The 13604-nt window shown below is 40.6% G+C and overlaps 2 protein-coding genes across 3 annotated transcripts; one reads left to right on the top strand and one right to left on the bottom strand.

Moving 5' to 3' along the window:
• Positions 1–3528: 3528 nt before the first annotated feature.
• On the top strand, positions 3529–7025 carry s1pr5a (sphingosine-1-phosphate receptor 5a). Of its 2 annotated transcripts, none has more exons than XM_084370537.1 (2): positions 3529–3642; positions 4360–7025. In XM_084370537.1, exon 2 carries the CDS (start codon positions 4631–4633, stop codon positions 5834–5836), a length of 1206 nt encoding a protein of 401 aa, XP_084226663.1. In that variant the 5' UTR covers positions 3529–3642; positions 4360–4630; the 3' UTR covers positions 5837–7025. The 2 variants fall into 2 exon arrangements, with proteins under 2 accessions (XP_084226663.1, XP_084226662.1); XM_084370536.1 differs by having other exon boundaries at positions 3535–3642; positions 4365–7025.
• Positions 7026–9755: 2730 nt separating this feature from the next.
• Positions 9756–13055, bottom strand: spc24 (SPC24 component of NDC80 kinetochore complex). The gene is made up of 6 exons (XM_084371102.1): positions 12951–13055; positions 12102–12284; positions 11817–11961; positions 11576–11680; positions 10068–10144; positions 9756–9985 (listed from the first exon to the last, which is right to left on the bottom strand). Exons 2-6 carry the CDS (start codon positions 12265–12267, stop codon positions 9879–9881), a joined length of 600 nt encoding a protein of 199 aa, XP_084227228.1. The 5' UTR covers positions 12268–12284; positions 12951–13055; the 3' UTR covers positions 9756–9878.
• Positions 13056–13604: the final 549 nt, after the last annotated feature.

Raw genomic sequence — 13604 nt, forward strand, 5'->3', positions numbered from 1 at the left:
ACACCCTGATTTGCATTCAAAGATTAAAAAAAAAGGCATTAACAACTGATTGTTTGAAATAGAAAGGTGTGAATAGTTTATAGTGTACCTGTGAGATAACATTTAACAGTGAAGCTGTGTGTTTTGAACTGTTAGTGAGAGGTGAGACTCATTTTGAGGTGTGATGCTGCATCTGTGGGCGACCATGCAGTAACACCTCAGAGCAGAGGGGTGCAGCTGATGCTTGGCTTTAAAAGACGCGTTATGAATGTGTGAACTGAGCCAAGCATGTTCTTATAAATATTGTTGTTATTTATTTTTTTTAAGTAGCAGTACAGGACCGAGGGGATCATGACCTGTCACCCCTGTCCCAAGAACAAAACAGCACAGCCAGTCCCTTAAGGATTATTTACCCCAACGTCTCATCAGTCACCGACAAACAGCAGCCAGGCGAGGAGCGAGTGAGGAGACAACACAAGCAGCAGTAAATCTAAAGCGGGCTATCATGACAAAAGCAGGATTGACCGACTTCCTTTCTACAGGCGCATTAACGTCACAGGAAAAGTCCCCCAGAGCCAGGAGTGTAGGACAGAACAAACTGAATACAGAAGAAACCCCCCTCCACAACAACAGCCCCGGGCAGCGAGGCGACTGGGTGGGTCCGGACTGGTCAGTCTGTTCTAAGGGTTTGTCTTGTGGCCTGAGGGAAGAAGCAGTGACGGAGCAGATCCCCGCTGTGGTAAAAAAAAAAAAGACAGAGCAGGGGGTCCTGCTGTCATGTCTTTGTGTGTTAACTAATCAGAGGCAGCACACTGAGAGCTTGTCACTCTGTCACTTCGGGGGGTTAACAGCCTCTTTGCTGACATGGTTATCACCTGGGTGGGCCTCGGGGAGCAGAGGGGAGGCAGAACGAGATGAGTCAGGGAACAGCAACAGCAGACACCGAGTGGAAATCACTTAAAGTGGACAGAAAGCTGGTCCCAGACAAGCAGGTGTGGTGAGAGAGGGGCTAAAATAAGAACAGCTCTGTTGATGTGAGGAGAAAGACAATAACTGTTGACAGAAGCCTGAATTCTGAAACAAAAGTGAAGACCATCAGGGGAGAGCAGTGTGCCAATAAAACAGCATCATCTGTAAACACATGTAGTCCAATCTTCCATTAATACCGGCTGTGGAAATGAGTAACTTGTTGACTATGTGTGTGTGTCTGAGTGTTTGTCGCACGTCACGTTGTAGTCACAGCTCCCCCCGTCCCGTGTGTCAGTTCCTACCAGTGACTTCATCTGTGTTTTTCTCAAGGATATCCCTCTCCTTTCTAGGCACAATGAGGCAGCTTCCTGTTTAGAGAAGGTCCAGTCCAGCCTTCACTCAGCCACCCTCGCCTTACGTAATTTCCCTTCGTTCTGCCAGCGTCCCTGCAGTGTCACATCAGTGGTGTGGGGTGATTCTCACTTTCAACCTTGATCACTGTAGTGCCATTAAACAAATAAAAAAATTCAAAAACTGAATAAAAGGACAATTTATCCATCTGTATATTATTACTGATGCGTCCAGCAGAACATCTACTTAATTTTAGGACCAGGTAAAGCAATTCAAAATGAGAAGAGCTTTCAGTTTCTTTTTTTCAGAAGCTTCAGAAGCAAAACAACGCGCTGGAAACGATCAAATGTAGAGCTGCAACTCATTACTGTCTTCATATGAAGTCATCTGCATTATTTTATCTTAATTTATTTATTTTTAGGTCTATGTTAGCAATAGTGAAAAAATGTACGTCTTAGTTTACCTGAGCACAAGACAGTCCAACTTACAACTACAACTCTGAATATATTCAGTTTACAAATCTGACACAAAGCTTTTCATGGGCATTTTCAATTTGTGCAATATATATATATATACCTATTTATACATATATATACATACATACATACATATTTGTATAGGTATATATTCCAAATATATTCAGTTTAGAAATCTGACAATATATTATATATTAATTTGTTAATTTGTTAATTTGTTAATTTTATAATTTTATATATATATATATATATATATATATATATATATATATATATATGTATATATATATATATTAATTAAATTAACTAGTATGATCTATTTTAAAGACTAACTCATGAATCAATTAATCTTTTTTTTTAAATTCAGAGCCAATTTCCCTTCCAAACATTTTTACATCAACTTCACAGAAAATCAAAAAATGAAACGTGGCTAAAACATGATAAAGTTTCCTCTAGTCACAGGTACCCCACCACATACATCTGGTGCCCTTTTTATTTCTCTCGCCCCACAGACATCCTGAGTTGGAAAGTAGTTATCTGAAGCTGGCTGGTGAAGAAATAATGGATTCAGTGATAAGACTTCTGTTGAGACCTGATCTCTCCAGCTGTGTTTGCTATTGTGACTGTGAAGACATATAAAGGGTGATTAAACTAACTAAATTTAATGACTAAAAACATTAGTAATCTTAATTTCTTTAGCACTTTTCACCACGGAAACACAAAACACTTTAGAAGGAAGACAAATATGAATTGCGATCTACAGCTTTAGGTAGTGAAAGTAGGTTAAAGTCCCCTCTTTTTGTTTCTACACTTAAATGTTTAGGCTTCTCTGTGAAATCGTGGTTCAACATGAAACTAAGTGTAGTGTGAAAACTAGAAGCCTTCAGCGCAGTTTACAGTGAAGTCAGAGACATCTTGTGTCCAGCTGTCAAACTTTTATAATGATAAATATTTCCTATTCATAGATTCTGGATTTTCCAGTGAAGGAGGAGGATTAGATGTCATTTCAAGAATATTTGATGATGTCATTTAACTTTTTGTACACAGTCATTCAAAACAGAGAATATTTACGTCTTACAACATGTCTCAATGGGAACTTTAAGGGGGGAAAAGACCTCCAAATGGCATGTCAGCCAGAAAAAAGTGCTTTTTTTGATGTGTGGGCTAAAAGATAATTACAGATGAAACCTATCTGAGTTGGGTTTTTTCTGAAATTTGGGGTTTCTGGGCTGCAAAACAGGCCCAGCTGCACCGCTCTCACAAATTACTGTTTTTCCACCGACAAATTAACTTGTGGTTTTTAGTTTTGAGTTTTACTTCTGAGTGTGATGTTTTGCCTTTTATTAACTGTGGGAGAGAGAGTAAAAGAGGAGGAGGAGGAGATTTCAACATCATCTGACAAACCAGAAGAGCAACAATGAGCTGTAATGATCTACAACTATAATTACACTTCAAAAGCTTCTCACTAACACATTGGCAACATTTTTGCAGGAGCAGCACCTGAGGGCAAACTGATAAGCTGGAAATCTCACTTTCTTCCCTCGTAGCCTGCTGCAGTGGCACAAATTCAAACGAGTAATCTGTCACGGAGCTCTAATCCCTCCGGAGGGTACATCAGAAAAAAAGAAAAACACGAAGGGTCAGACAAGGGAGGGAGGAAAATCGTTGAAGGGCAAAAACATTATAGACCAACCCACTGCGTGTTGAGTCCTGCCCTGCTCGATTCCCACATCACACTCACATGTCGCCGTGGTGCAGAGAGGCTGAGTGCGCGTCCTCCTCCTCCTCCTCCTCCTCCTCTCCTCCGGCCGTGGGATCACTTCTACCGCTTCCAAAAGTTTCACGGGAGATTTACACGTTTTTACAGGTGCGTGGAAACGTTTTAAAAATATGCTTTTCTGCTTGTTTGTCCGTCAAGGTGCTCAACAGGGGTGTGAAACGCGTCGGCGCTGCTCGGTGACACATTTGAAATGACTTTCTTGTGCGCGAAAGGTCATTTTAACTCGCAGGAGCTATAAAAAGAAAAGTTTCGACGCTGTGATGTTTTTTTTATTATACGCATGCTAATGAAAACTGGAAATCTACGTTAAACGAACTAGTCATGATAAGCTCAGTCCAATTGACTGTACGAGTTGAATTAGACGTTTTGGAAACCTGAATGCGTGCGTATTTACGCATAAATTACGCATAAACAAATCTAAACTTTGGGTCAGTTTCTACTGTATTTGTTGTGTTCCAGTTTTTTCAAACGTGGGTTTAAATCTTTCATGGCAGGAAAACACTCCCACTGAGGTCAATTGATGAAGAGAAATGTTCAATTAAAAGTTTAATGCTGACTTGTAAAGTGTTTTAATTCCACTGAAGTCTGAACGCTTTAATGTTTAATAAGTTATTACTCCATGTTGCGAACTGGAGGCTTTCCCTCTCATTAATCATGTAGATATGGTCGCTGTTATGTGGTTCATCATTATGCGCTGTGGATACTGTGGAGGCTTTTTAAATTCATTTAATATTGCATTTCCTGTCGTTAATTATCGTGTTTGTTTTCCCTGCTCAATCCTAACTCTCTGTCCCTCTTGTTCAGTGCAGGCTGGCTCTCATCGCCTCCTAGTGATCAGACCGGGCATTGAGAGAAACTGGTTTTTGGAGGAAAAAATCTCAAACCACAGGAAATCCTTTCTGAAAGCGTCAAAAGGAACATTTTTTCCCCTGTGTACGACAGCTGACTGCCTTTTCAATACCAAAGAAAGGAATGCACAACCAGAGGACTTTCTGACATCTTCTCTGTGGATCTAATTTAAAATCTGAAAAGGAGAAAAAAAAGCATCTTTCTACCTTTGGAAGAACCAATAAAAATGGCCACAGAGACTCACCACGCTGCCTACGCTGCTGTTGCCCCGTCTGCCATGCCCATGGCCCCCTCCACAGGAAACCTGCTTCGGATGTTTCGCGAGTACCAAAGCAACGCGGTCATCATAGAGCACTACAACTTCACAGGCAAACTGAAGGAGAACAAGTACAAGGACGGACTTAAACCAGAGGCCATAGCATTCCTGCTGGTCTGCCTGCTCATCGTGGTAGAGAACGCCGTGGTGCTCCTGGCCATCTGGAAGAACAAGAAGTTCCATCTGCCCATGTACTATCTACTGGGCAACCTGACTCTGTCTGACCTGCTCGCAGGCTTCACCTACATGGTAAACATCATCATGTCTGGTGCCAACACGTTGAACATGACCCCGGTGCTGTGGTTCCTCAGGGAGGGGGGTGTGTTCATCATGCTGGCCGCCTCGGTCGTCAGTCTTCTGGCCATCGCCATCGAGCGCCATGTCACCATGGTGAGGATGAAGCCGTACCAAGGGGACAAACAGGGCCGGATGTTCGCTCTGATTGGGGCGAGCTGGGTGCTGTCGGTGCTGCTGGGCATCCTGCCTGTCCTGGGCTGGAACTGCATGGGACAGCTGGACCACTGCTCCACGGTCCTCCCGCTCTACGCCAAGAGCTACATCCTCTTCTGCATCACGGTCTTCAGCGCCATCCTCATGTCCATCGTGGTGCTCTATGTCCGAATCTTCCGCATCGTCAAGTCTAACACCCAGCGCCTCGCTTCGGTTCCCCAGCGCAAAGGCCTCTACCGCAAGTCCCAGAAGTACATGGCCCTGCTGAAGACCGTCACCATAGTCCTGGGGGTCTTCATCGCCTGTTGGCTGCCCCTCTTCATCCTCCTCCTGCTGGACTTCTTCTGCCCAGCCAAAACCTGCAGTATACTCTTCAAGGCAGACTACTTCCTGGGCATCGCCATGTTCAACTCCCTTCTCAACCCCATCATCTACACCCTGACCAGCAAGGACATGAGGAGGGCCATCCTCCGGCTGCTCTGCCGACATTGCCTCCTAACAAAGGACGGACAGGTGAAGAAGATTGGGATGCCCTTCCTGGAGTGCAGCACCAGTAAGACTGATGCAGCCTCTCACAGACTGGAGGGACTGGAGAACACAGTGTCTTCCAGTAACTTAACACCCTCGACTATCAAAGCCATTTACCCCAGGATGTCTAAAACATGACGCAGCAGCTCTTTTAACACTGAGAGCAAACAGTCAGACTGAGACTTCTCTCTAATCCGCGCTGCATTTGTGCTCAAGTCGATCGGACAGATTTGAGCCGTCGCAGCTGAAGTTCTTTGTGTCACTCTGCCACAGTTTTGGAATCACACAATTAAGCCTGGTATATGTGATAGATGTCCAAATTGGGAGAAAGACATGAACTTTTTAAACTTTCTGTGCATATTTTCTATAAGTTTAATCATGAAAAACAGGACAAGTCAAAGCATTAATAGTGGCTTGCAGTTCCTTGTGAAAACAAAAGCATTATGTTTGTCTTTTAGACACTGAAAACAAGGCCAGTATTTGTTGGAGGATGCTCCGTATGGAAACAATTTCATAAATTTTTTTTAGAAGTGACAGAGAAATCAAAGACTGTGTAAATACAGCCAATTATGCTGCACATCTGAGCATGAGATTTCTCCTTATCTCCTCGCCCTGTGTAGCACATAATGATATGTTGTTACAAACACAGAGCATCCACACCCAAACCCTGCTGCCAAAACCATGTAATTTCTGCCATGTGAGTTTTGGTCAGCAGTAATGGCGGGTAGAGGTCCCCTCTGCTGAGATCAGAGGCTCCGCGGCCTGGAGACGCACTGAAAACGTCATATGGAGGCTTGTGCCGAGCGGTTTGCAGCTTTGGAGGTCCCTCCGACATATGTAGCGACACATGATGAATGAGTAGAAGCTATAAAGCTGACAGAGGAGGTTTGTCGACGCCTTCTCGGTTCTAAGAAACAAGGACATCAGCGCAGTGATGCGATATACTTGTGAATAGACAGTCCCTAAAACAGAAAGGTTTTTTTCTTGTTGGGGAAAATCCATCATAAAATGATATCGATCAGTTATTCATGTGAAACAGCGCAGACATGATCGCCTGTCACATTGCAGAAATCTGTGCAAGTGTGTGGGCTTCAAAGTGCTGGGGAAATTCATTGTGTTCTTAGTGACATGACAAAAGACACTTTGTCATCACAGTACTGTACATAAATGTAAAGAGAAATATTATATATTTACTGACTTTTTTTTAGTATACTAAGATGTAAATATCTATAGCCTTTTCTGAGCTGCATTTTGTATTGTAAAAAAACTCACTTAAGTTATGATGCCAATTTTATATATGCACTGAATAAAACATATGTGAATGACGTGTACTCCAGAGTCACCTTTTAACTTTTCTGTTAGTTAATGATTCAAAGTTTCGTGTCTCTTTCATCGACATCCTTCCTGTTTCTTACTGCCGAACAAACTTGAATACACACATAGCACTCACCAACATGAAACATATACTATACAACTTCAATATATAATAAATACTATATAAAACACCTAACCACAATCCAATAATGTTGATTACATTTAAAGGGGAATTATGTAGTTTTTGGAGAAGAAATTCAAACTCTGAAATGTAATATTTACAATATTAATGAGGTAATAATACAAACTCAGAAATATTTACTTTAACTGATAAACATACTGTTCTCAGAGAAAATTAGGGTCCCCAGAGCACTGTTTGAAGGTAGGAAGGTGGCAGGGTCTGCCAAATATAAACAAAGGAACATTTTTGTTATTTAAAGTCAGTTTGTTTTCTTTAGCCATGAAAATCAATCAATTTCTCCACTGATTATAATTTCTTTCTCAAAAATACATAACACACCTTTAAATATATATACATTTTAAAATTAAATATGCATTATCTGACATTTTTAGTCCACACTAATATAATCTCATTAAGTTTGAATAATTGTTTGCTGACATGAAATGAAAAGCTCTACGAATATTGACACTATGAGCTCTGTGAATCTGTTCTGATTGTAAAAATTGATCATATTTTTTTTTTCCTTTCTCCAAAATGTGGACTTTTTAATATAAATTCACTATGTTAATAAGAAATAAATGTCCTTGTAATACCTTGTGTCCTGGTGGAGCGTAGAAAAATCCCCGTTTGTGCCTCAGAGGTCTTAACCACAACATCACGGCGACCTCTGAGGTGGTAGTTAAGGGTGATCAACTAGATCAAATACAAAAACCATCAATTAATATGGTATTGAGTTAATACCACAATATATTCTATTTTTATAGTATTAAAGAGACTCCAACAGGGTAGAGATGAAAGGAACAATAAAGACAGATAGGGGCTCAGTCTTAAGCTACAGAATGCCACCTAGATGCAAACCACTTGTGAACCGCTTGATATGAGATGGGCCTGTGGTACACATGAAGCTGTAGAAAACTGGAGAGTGTTAGCTGTTAGCTGCTCTGTTTACCGTAAGGAAAACCACATATTAGTACGTGGTTCCTCCAATTTATTGTAGGTGTGAGTTTGAGTCGTATGTCAGCATGCCTACTCCTAACCACCTGCTGTGCTGCAGTGGTGCGACATTTGTGGTATCAAGTCGATTTCAAAGAAGGAGGGAGTTTCAGTTCTCAGCAGAGTAGATGGGTAAATAATAATAGAACGCATCCGCCTTGCAGTGCAGAAACCCTACATGGGTAGCATCACTGCGAGGCCTGGGTGGAAGATTTGATTACAGTATGTCATTCTTGTTACTGATGTATTATGTCACCTTCCTTTTACTAACTAACTAGGACGTCACAAATCGCGAGATGGTACAAAAACCCCCACAAAAAATGTTGATGAGTTTCCCAAAGCCTTAGATGACCTCCTTGAATGTGTTGTTTGTTCCACAACCCAAAGATATTCAGTTTAATTATAATGTACAGCTACAGTTACAGATTATTGGCACAGGTTGATTTAGAAATACATGAGTGCCCAGAGCAGGGCTGCCCACAGTGTCAGCCAGCCAGATGTTTTAAGGGGGGAAATGAATGAATTAATGTAATTATACAAAAATACATATATTAAACCATTGTATATGCCATTTTTGTGAATTAAAAATGCTTTTTAAATATTTGGGATTCTTAATTATTACTTATTTCAAATAATCCAAGCAAGGAGGGCAGAAGGACATTTTTTCACACTCTGGGTTTGCTTTTGGCCCTTGGGCCACCATTAAGTGTCACTTCGGGCCCTCGGAGAGAAAAAGTGTAGGCACTCCTGACACAGACATTAATGCCAAACAAGAGGGTTAACCAAAATGTCCTCAAACCAGTGGCTCCGTTACAACTGGAGTACACAGAAAGCTCAATTAATCAACTAAACTCAGCTAACTCCACGAATAAATAACAATTGTGATTTGATTAAATAGTGTATCCACATTCATTATTTGTGTTCGGGATGAAAAACAGCTTCAGATCTGTGTGATGATAAACTTTAGTAAATCCACAGTAACCAGTAGAGTGCCATTTAACCTGAGTCAGTTGTCAACACATGTTGCTACTAACAGTGCTGACTAGTAGGAAGAGAAGTGGAAAATGTTTGCTGAGAGTAATGAACAAATGACTGAAACATAGCTAAAACAAACAAAAAAAAAGAATGAATTGCTGAAATGAAATTGTTAAAGTAATAAACAAAGAGAATCAATAGTTTGCTGACGGAGGTTAAATAGATGAAACTGTAAGCTGAGTGTTTGGAACATGACTGGTGGTGTTGAGCTAATAACTAGTCTGACTAACCCTCTAGTCTCTTCTAAAGCTTTCCTCAGCATCTCATTTTCTTTGATCGGTTGCCATGTCAAATGCTCCATTGTCATCTTGTCAACCAAAACAAAAACTCTATTTGAAAAACTGCATAAAGGAGTTCATCTCTCAGCAATGTCTCATCTCAGTTTGTGTGATTTCAAGAAAACCATGTACACTTTTAACAAAACATAAAAACAGCTGCAGCGACATCTAGTGGCCAACCCCCCCTCAGCCTTGACACCACACAGTGTTCAACTCAATCCATGTTTCAGAAACACACTTAAGGAACCATTAAAGCAAAGGTCTACGATATTTAATTTTTAAAACAATATAATATATGTTGGATAGAACAGGAGGAAACATTTACAGACAAACAAAAATAATGTTCACAACATTTCTGACAAACACCAACATCCTGCAGCTACCACTCGGTGCTGACAAAGTCCCACAGCTGGTCGCTGACGTCGCTCCGAGGTCGCACAGACGTGTCGATGTTGATGGGCGTGGCCAGGTCTGCTCCATAGTGCACTGCAAGAGGAGAAACAACATGAAGCCATATTGCAGAAACACAAGCTGACACAACACACAAGGTAACAACAGAGAACTGTACCTCCTTTTAAGATGTTGGCTGGTGTGTTGTACTCCCACTTGATCTTGGTTATGAGGTAGTACACCTGAGCCACATATCTGTTGAGGGAAGATAAGAAATTACATCAAACTTCTCAAAAACTTCCAAACTGTTATTGAAACTGTTTCAATATTCATTTGTACACTGTTACTAGCTGTGTTTTTAGATGCTCTTGTTTTTAGCACACAGAACAAAAGCATTGTTAAATCCATCTTCAGTAAAAATCTAACTTTATGCCCTTGATGTTGTCTCAATGTTTCATGACATTGAATGTCGATATTTTTCAAGGTATTGTATGAAGTTTGAAATTCTGGTTGACAACACTGCAACAAAGCACACAGTAATACCTTCAAGATGTGAGGCCATCAGCTTTAGAGCTGAACTAATGATTTCATTTTTATTCCTGATTAATCAGTAGATTGTTTACACTATGTATTATGGTGCTGTGCACTTTGTTTATTTTGCACTGTCTTGAGATGTGTATGCCTTTTCTATCATCCCCCTGTTGTTTGTCTTGTATGTACAACGGCAATTATTTCATATTGTATTGATAAATCTATTCATAGTTTTGTCCATAAATTTTGCAGATTAACTTCTCCATTTGCACCATCAAAACACAATGTTAGATTAAAGACAGTTATTTTATGCTGCCCTCTACAGTATAAATCACATTTTGTTATTTATAATACATCTCACCAAGGAAGAGCTGCATGAACTTAGCATGGATCTACCAGTCAATGAGGTTATGTGACATTTAGAAATGAAAGACAGAGGACATTAAATATCCCAGTCTCTACAATCCACCTGTAAAGTAGATTGTTGACGCCTTCAACATTGATCACAATCTAAAATTGTCTGATCGCCTTCCCCTTCTTGACAATTAATTTTCTGTTGATCACAAAATCAATAAATCGACCTATCTTTTCAGCTCTAAGCTGCTGCTATAGCATAAAACTACTTTCAAAGGGCACATATTGCAAAACATCCCATTCACTGGAAAGTCACATCATTGAATTTCATTTATTTTTGTTTGTGATGTTTCCAGTCTCTGCAATATTGCTAAATCTGTAGCGTCCAGTCACAGGTAGGACAAATTGATGGTGGCTCAAAGTTCCTGAGATCCCTGAACTAGATCATTTCTATCCAGTGTTGTTGTTTAAAGAAGGTTGACACAACAACCTGGCCCATATAGTCTATGTTCAATCAAGACGTCTCAACATCGCCCTCAGAAAAACAGCATATCTATTACACGGCATTAGATTACACTGCTCTATTACTATGCAGTGTTCATGTTAGATTGAGTAGCATAGGCCCTATGTAAAAATAATTGGTGTTTTTTCATGTCTGACACATACTACAACAAAAGTAATTCATGTCAACGAGAGGGAAAACAGGTCATTTTCATTTTAAATGGTCTAAATGTGGTGACTGGAGGTCAATGAGATAATTCCTTGAGAGGACCCTTTGATTAACTGATAAATGAGACTCACACTGCTGAAGGGATGACCTCGGTGGTGTCTTCATCCACCTCGTTCTGAAGAGTCTGAAGCTCATGTTCAGTGTTTCGCAGACTCTCCAACTCTCTCTGCAGAAATCTGGAGTAGGGTTCAGGATGCTAACAAGAAAAAGGGTCAGTGAAGCAAGACAGGGTTTGTCAATGACACTGAAAAGATGTGGACTCTTTGATTGATTGCATACTCCAGGGCAAACCATGTGCATGGAAAAGGATACTGTAATTCGGAGTCAGTGATCTGGCTCTTGGCTGTACACTGCCTCAGCTGCTCCTCCAGGTTCCCCAGCTCGTTCTCCCTTTGTTTCTTCTCCTCCTGCATGTCCAGCAGCCTCTGGCCGGCACTCTCCTCAGTCTGAGCCATATCTGGAGGTGTAGTGAAAAGAAAATAATAAAAATTAAGAGATAGAGAGGATTGAAGATGAAGAGCAGTGACAACACCTAAAAGTAGAGAAGACTGACAGCTGAGAAACAATAGATCATTACGTGTCTGACTACTTTATTACCTTTTAAAATCTGCGTCACAATCTTTTTTGTCTCTACGTGTTGGTCGAAAAGAGCCCGATGTTCATCTTTCACTTGTCTCAGTTTGACAGGTTGACTGCTGTTGATGAAGGCCACCAACGCCTCGCCCGTCTCCTCCAAGTCTTGAAATTTACGACCCTGAGCCATCGTGGTGAAACAGGCAGCTAGAGCACACAAAAGAGAAGAGATTTAACTGAAAGTGTTGTGGTTTATTTCTCTGTAGGGTGCACTCAGTGAGAGGTCATCAATACTTGTGAAGCTTCACATTATCAACAACAATAATAACCAAACAATACAGTCTAAACAACAAAGTCTATCTGTCAAGCGATGGAAGAAATATTCAGATGAGTAGCGTCCACAGTGTTTTAAAGCTGTAACTGTTAATCAATTAGTCGATCAACAGAAACCACACTATTATTTTGATTCACGATTATTCCTTTTAGTCATTTGTAGAGCAAAAATGTCAACCAGTTGCTGGTTCCAGCTTCTTAAATGTAGGATTTGCTAAACTATTAATCGTGAAAATGCTTTAGCATGTATATTGATTTCAAACACTGAACTTTGACAGTCAGGTCAACAAACTAGACACATATATCTCGAACACACTTGGCTGAATGTGAGAAACCCTCCCTGTGTTTTGTTTACAACGACATTTTTACGGTACGTGCAGTGTAAACGTTAGCTCCGTTGCTAGCTTAACTGTAACTAACTGATAGACACTCAACACAAGATACGAGGAACATTTTCAACTCTCTAACTAACTAGTTGGAGCAAGGTTTGTGTAAGAAGTGAGCTCATGTTTGTTAAAAGTGAAGTAGAAAACATCCTACCGGTCAGCTCTCCTCTGCGATTCAAATTCAGACTCTGAGCGCGCGCCTCTACCTCCTCTTCTTCTTCTTTGGTGGTTGGCAGAGTCGGAGCAGCCTCTCGCGTGCATACCGCCACCTACAGGACAGGCGTGGGCATGCAGTGCAGTCCTGTTTCATAAACAGACCTCTCCTTTGTCTCAGGTCTTTATTTAATGTGTATCATGTCATCATCGTTGTGCATTATGGATGTCTGCTGTGTAATTTGTCTTTCGGAAATGTTTAAATTATAATAAAAAAATGATAATCCTCTCTTTTGTATGTTTTTTTCCATCCACATTCAATTGCTTCATTTTCTTTTGGTACATTTCCTAATTTGTCATCAGGGCAAGATGGGCTCGTGAAGCCCGGACAGATATACACTACTCAAAATGAATTGGGGATATTGGGATATGGGTGCATATATGCATGTGCATGGATATGTCAAATGAAATTTTGCATAACAATGCAATGAGAAACTACTTCTATTACAAGTCTACACAATATAAGCATGTACCGTTTAGCTTACTGCTTTCTTCCACCTGGTAGACCATGAAAAGTAGATCATAGTTAAGCTGTGGTTCACACATCTTAAATCAGCTGTGGAAGGAGACACAACAACCAGCATGCTTACAGATG

This window comes from Pagrus pagrus, assembly GCF_965226575.1.
Source record: "Pagrus pagrus genome assembly, chromosome: 13".
Taxonomy (NCBI): Eukaryota; Metazoa; Chordata; class Actinopteri; order Spariformes; family Sparidae; genus Pagrus; species Pagrus pagrus.

Excerpts from the sequence above, each read along its gene's own strand:
- spc24 (XM_084371102.1), bottom strand. The coding sequence starts at position 12,267 with ATGGCTCAGGGTCGTAAATTTCAAGACTTGGAGGAGACGGGCGAGGCG. Across the intron at positions 10,145-11,575 it reads GAGGTCATCCCTTCAGCAGT|ATATGTGGCTCAGGTGTACT; the intron begins GTGAGTCTCATT and ends TTCCCTCAACAG. Across the intron at positions 9,986-10,067 it reads AGCCAACATCTTAAAAGGAG|TGCACTATGGAGCAGACCTG; the intron begins GTACAGTTCTCT and ends CTCCTCTTGCAG.
- s1pr5a (XM_084370537.1), top strand. The coding sequence starts at position 4,631 with ATGGCCACAGAGACTCACCACGCTGCCTACGCTGCTGTTGCCCCGTCT.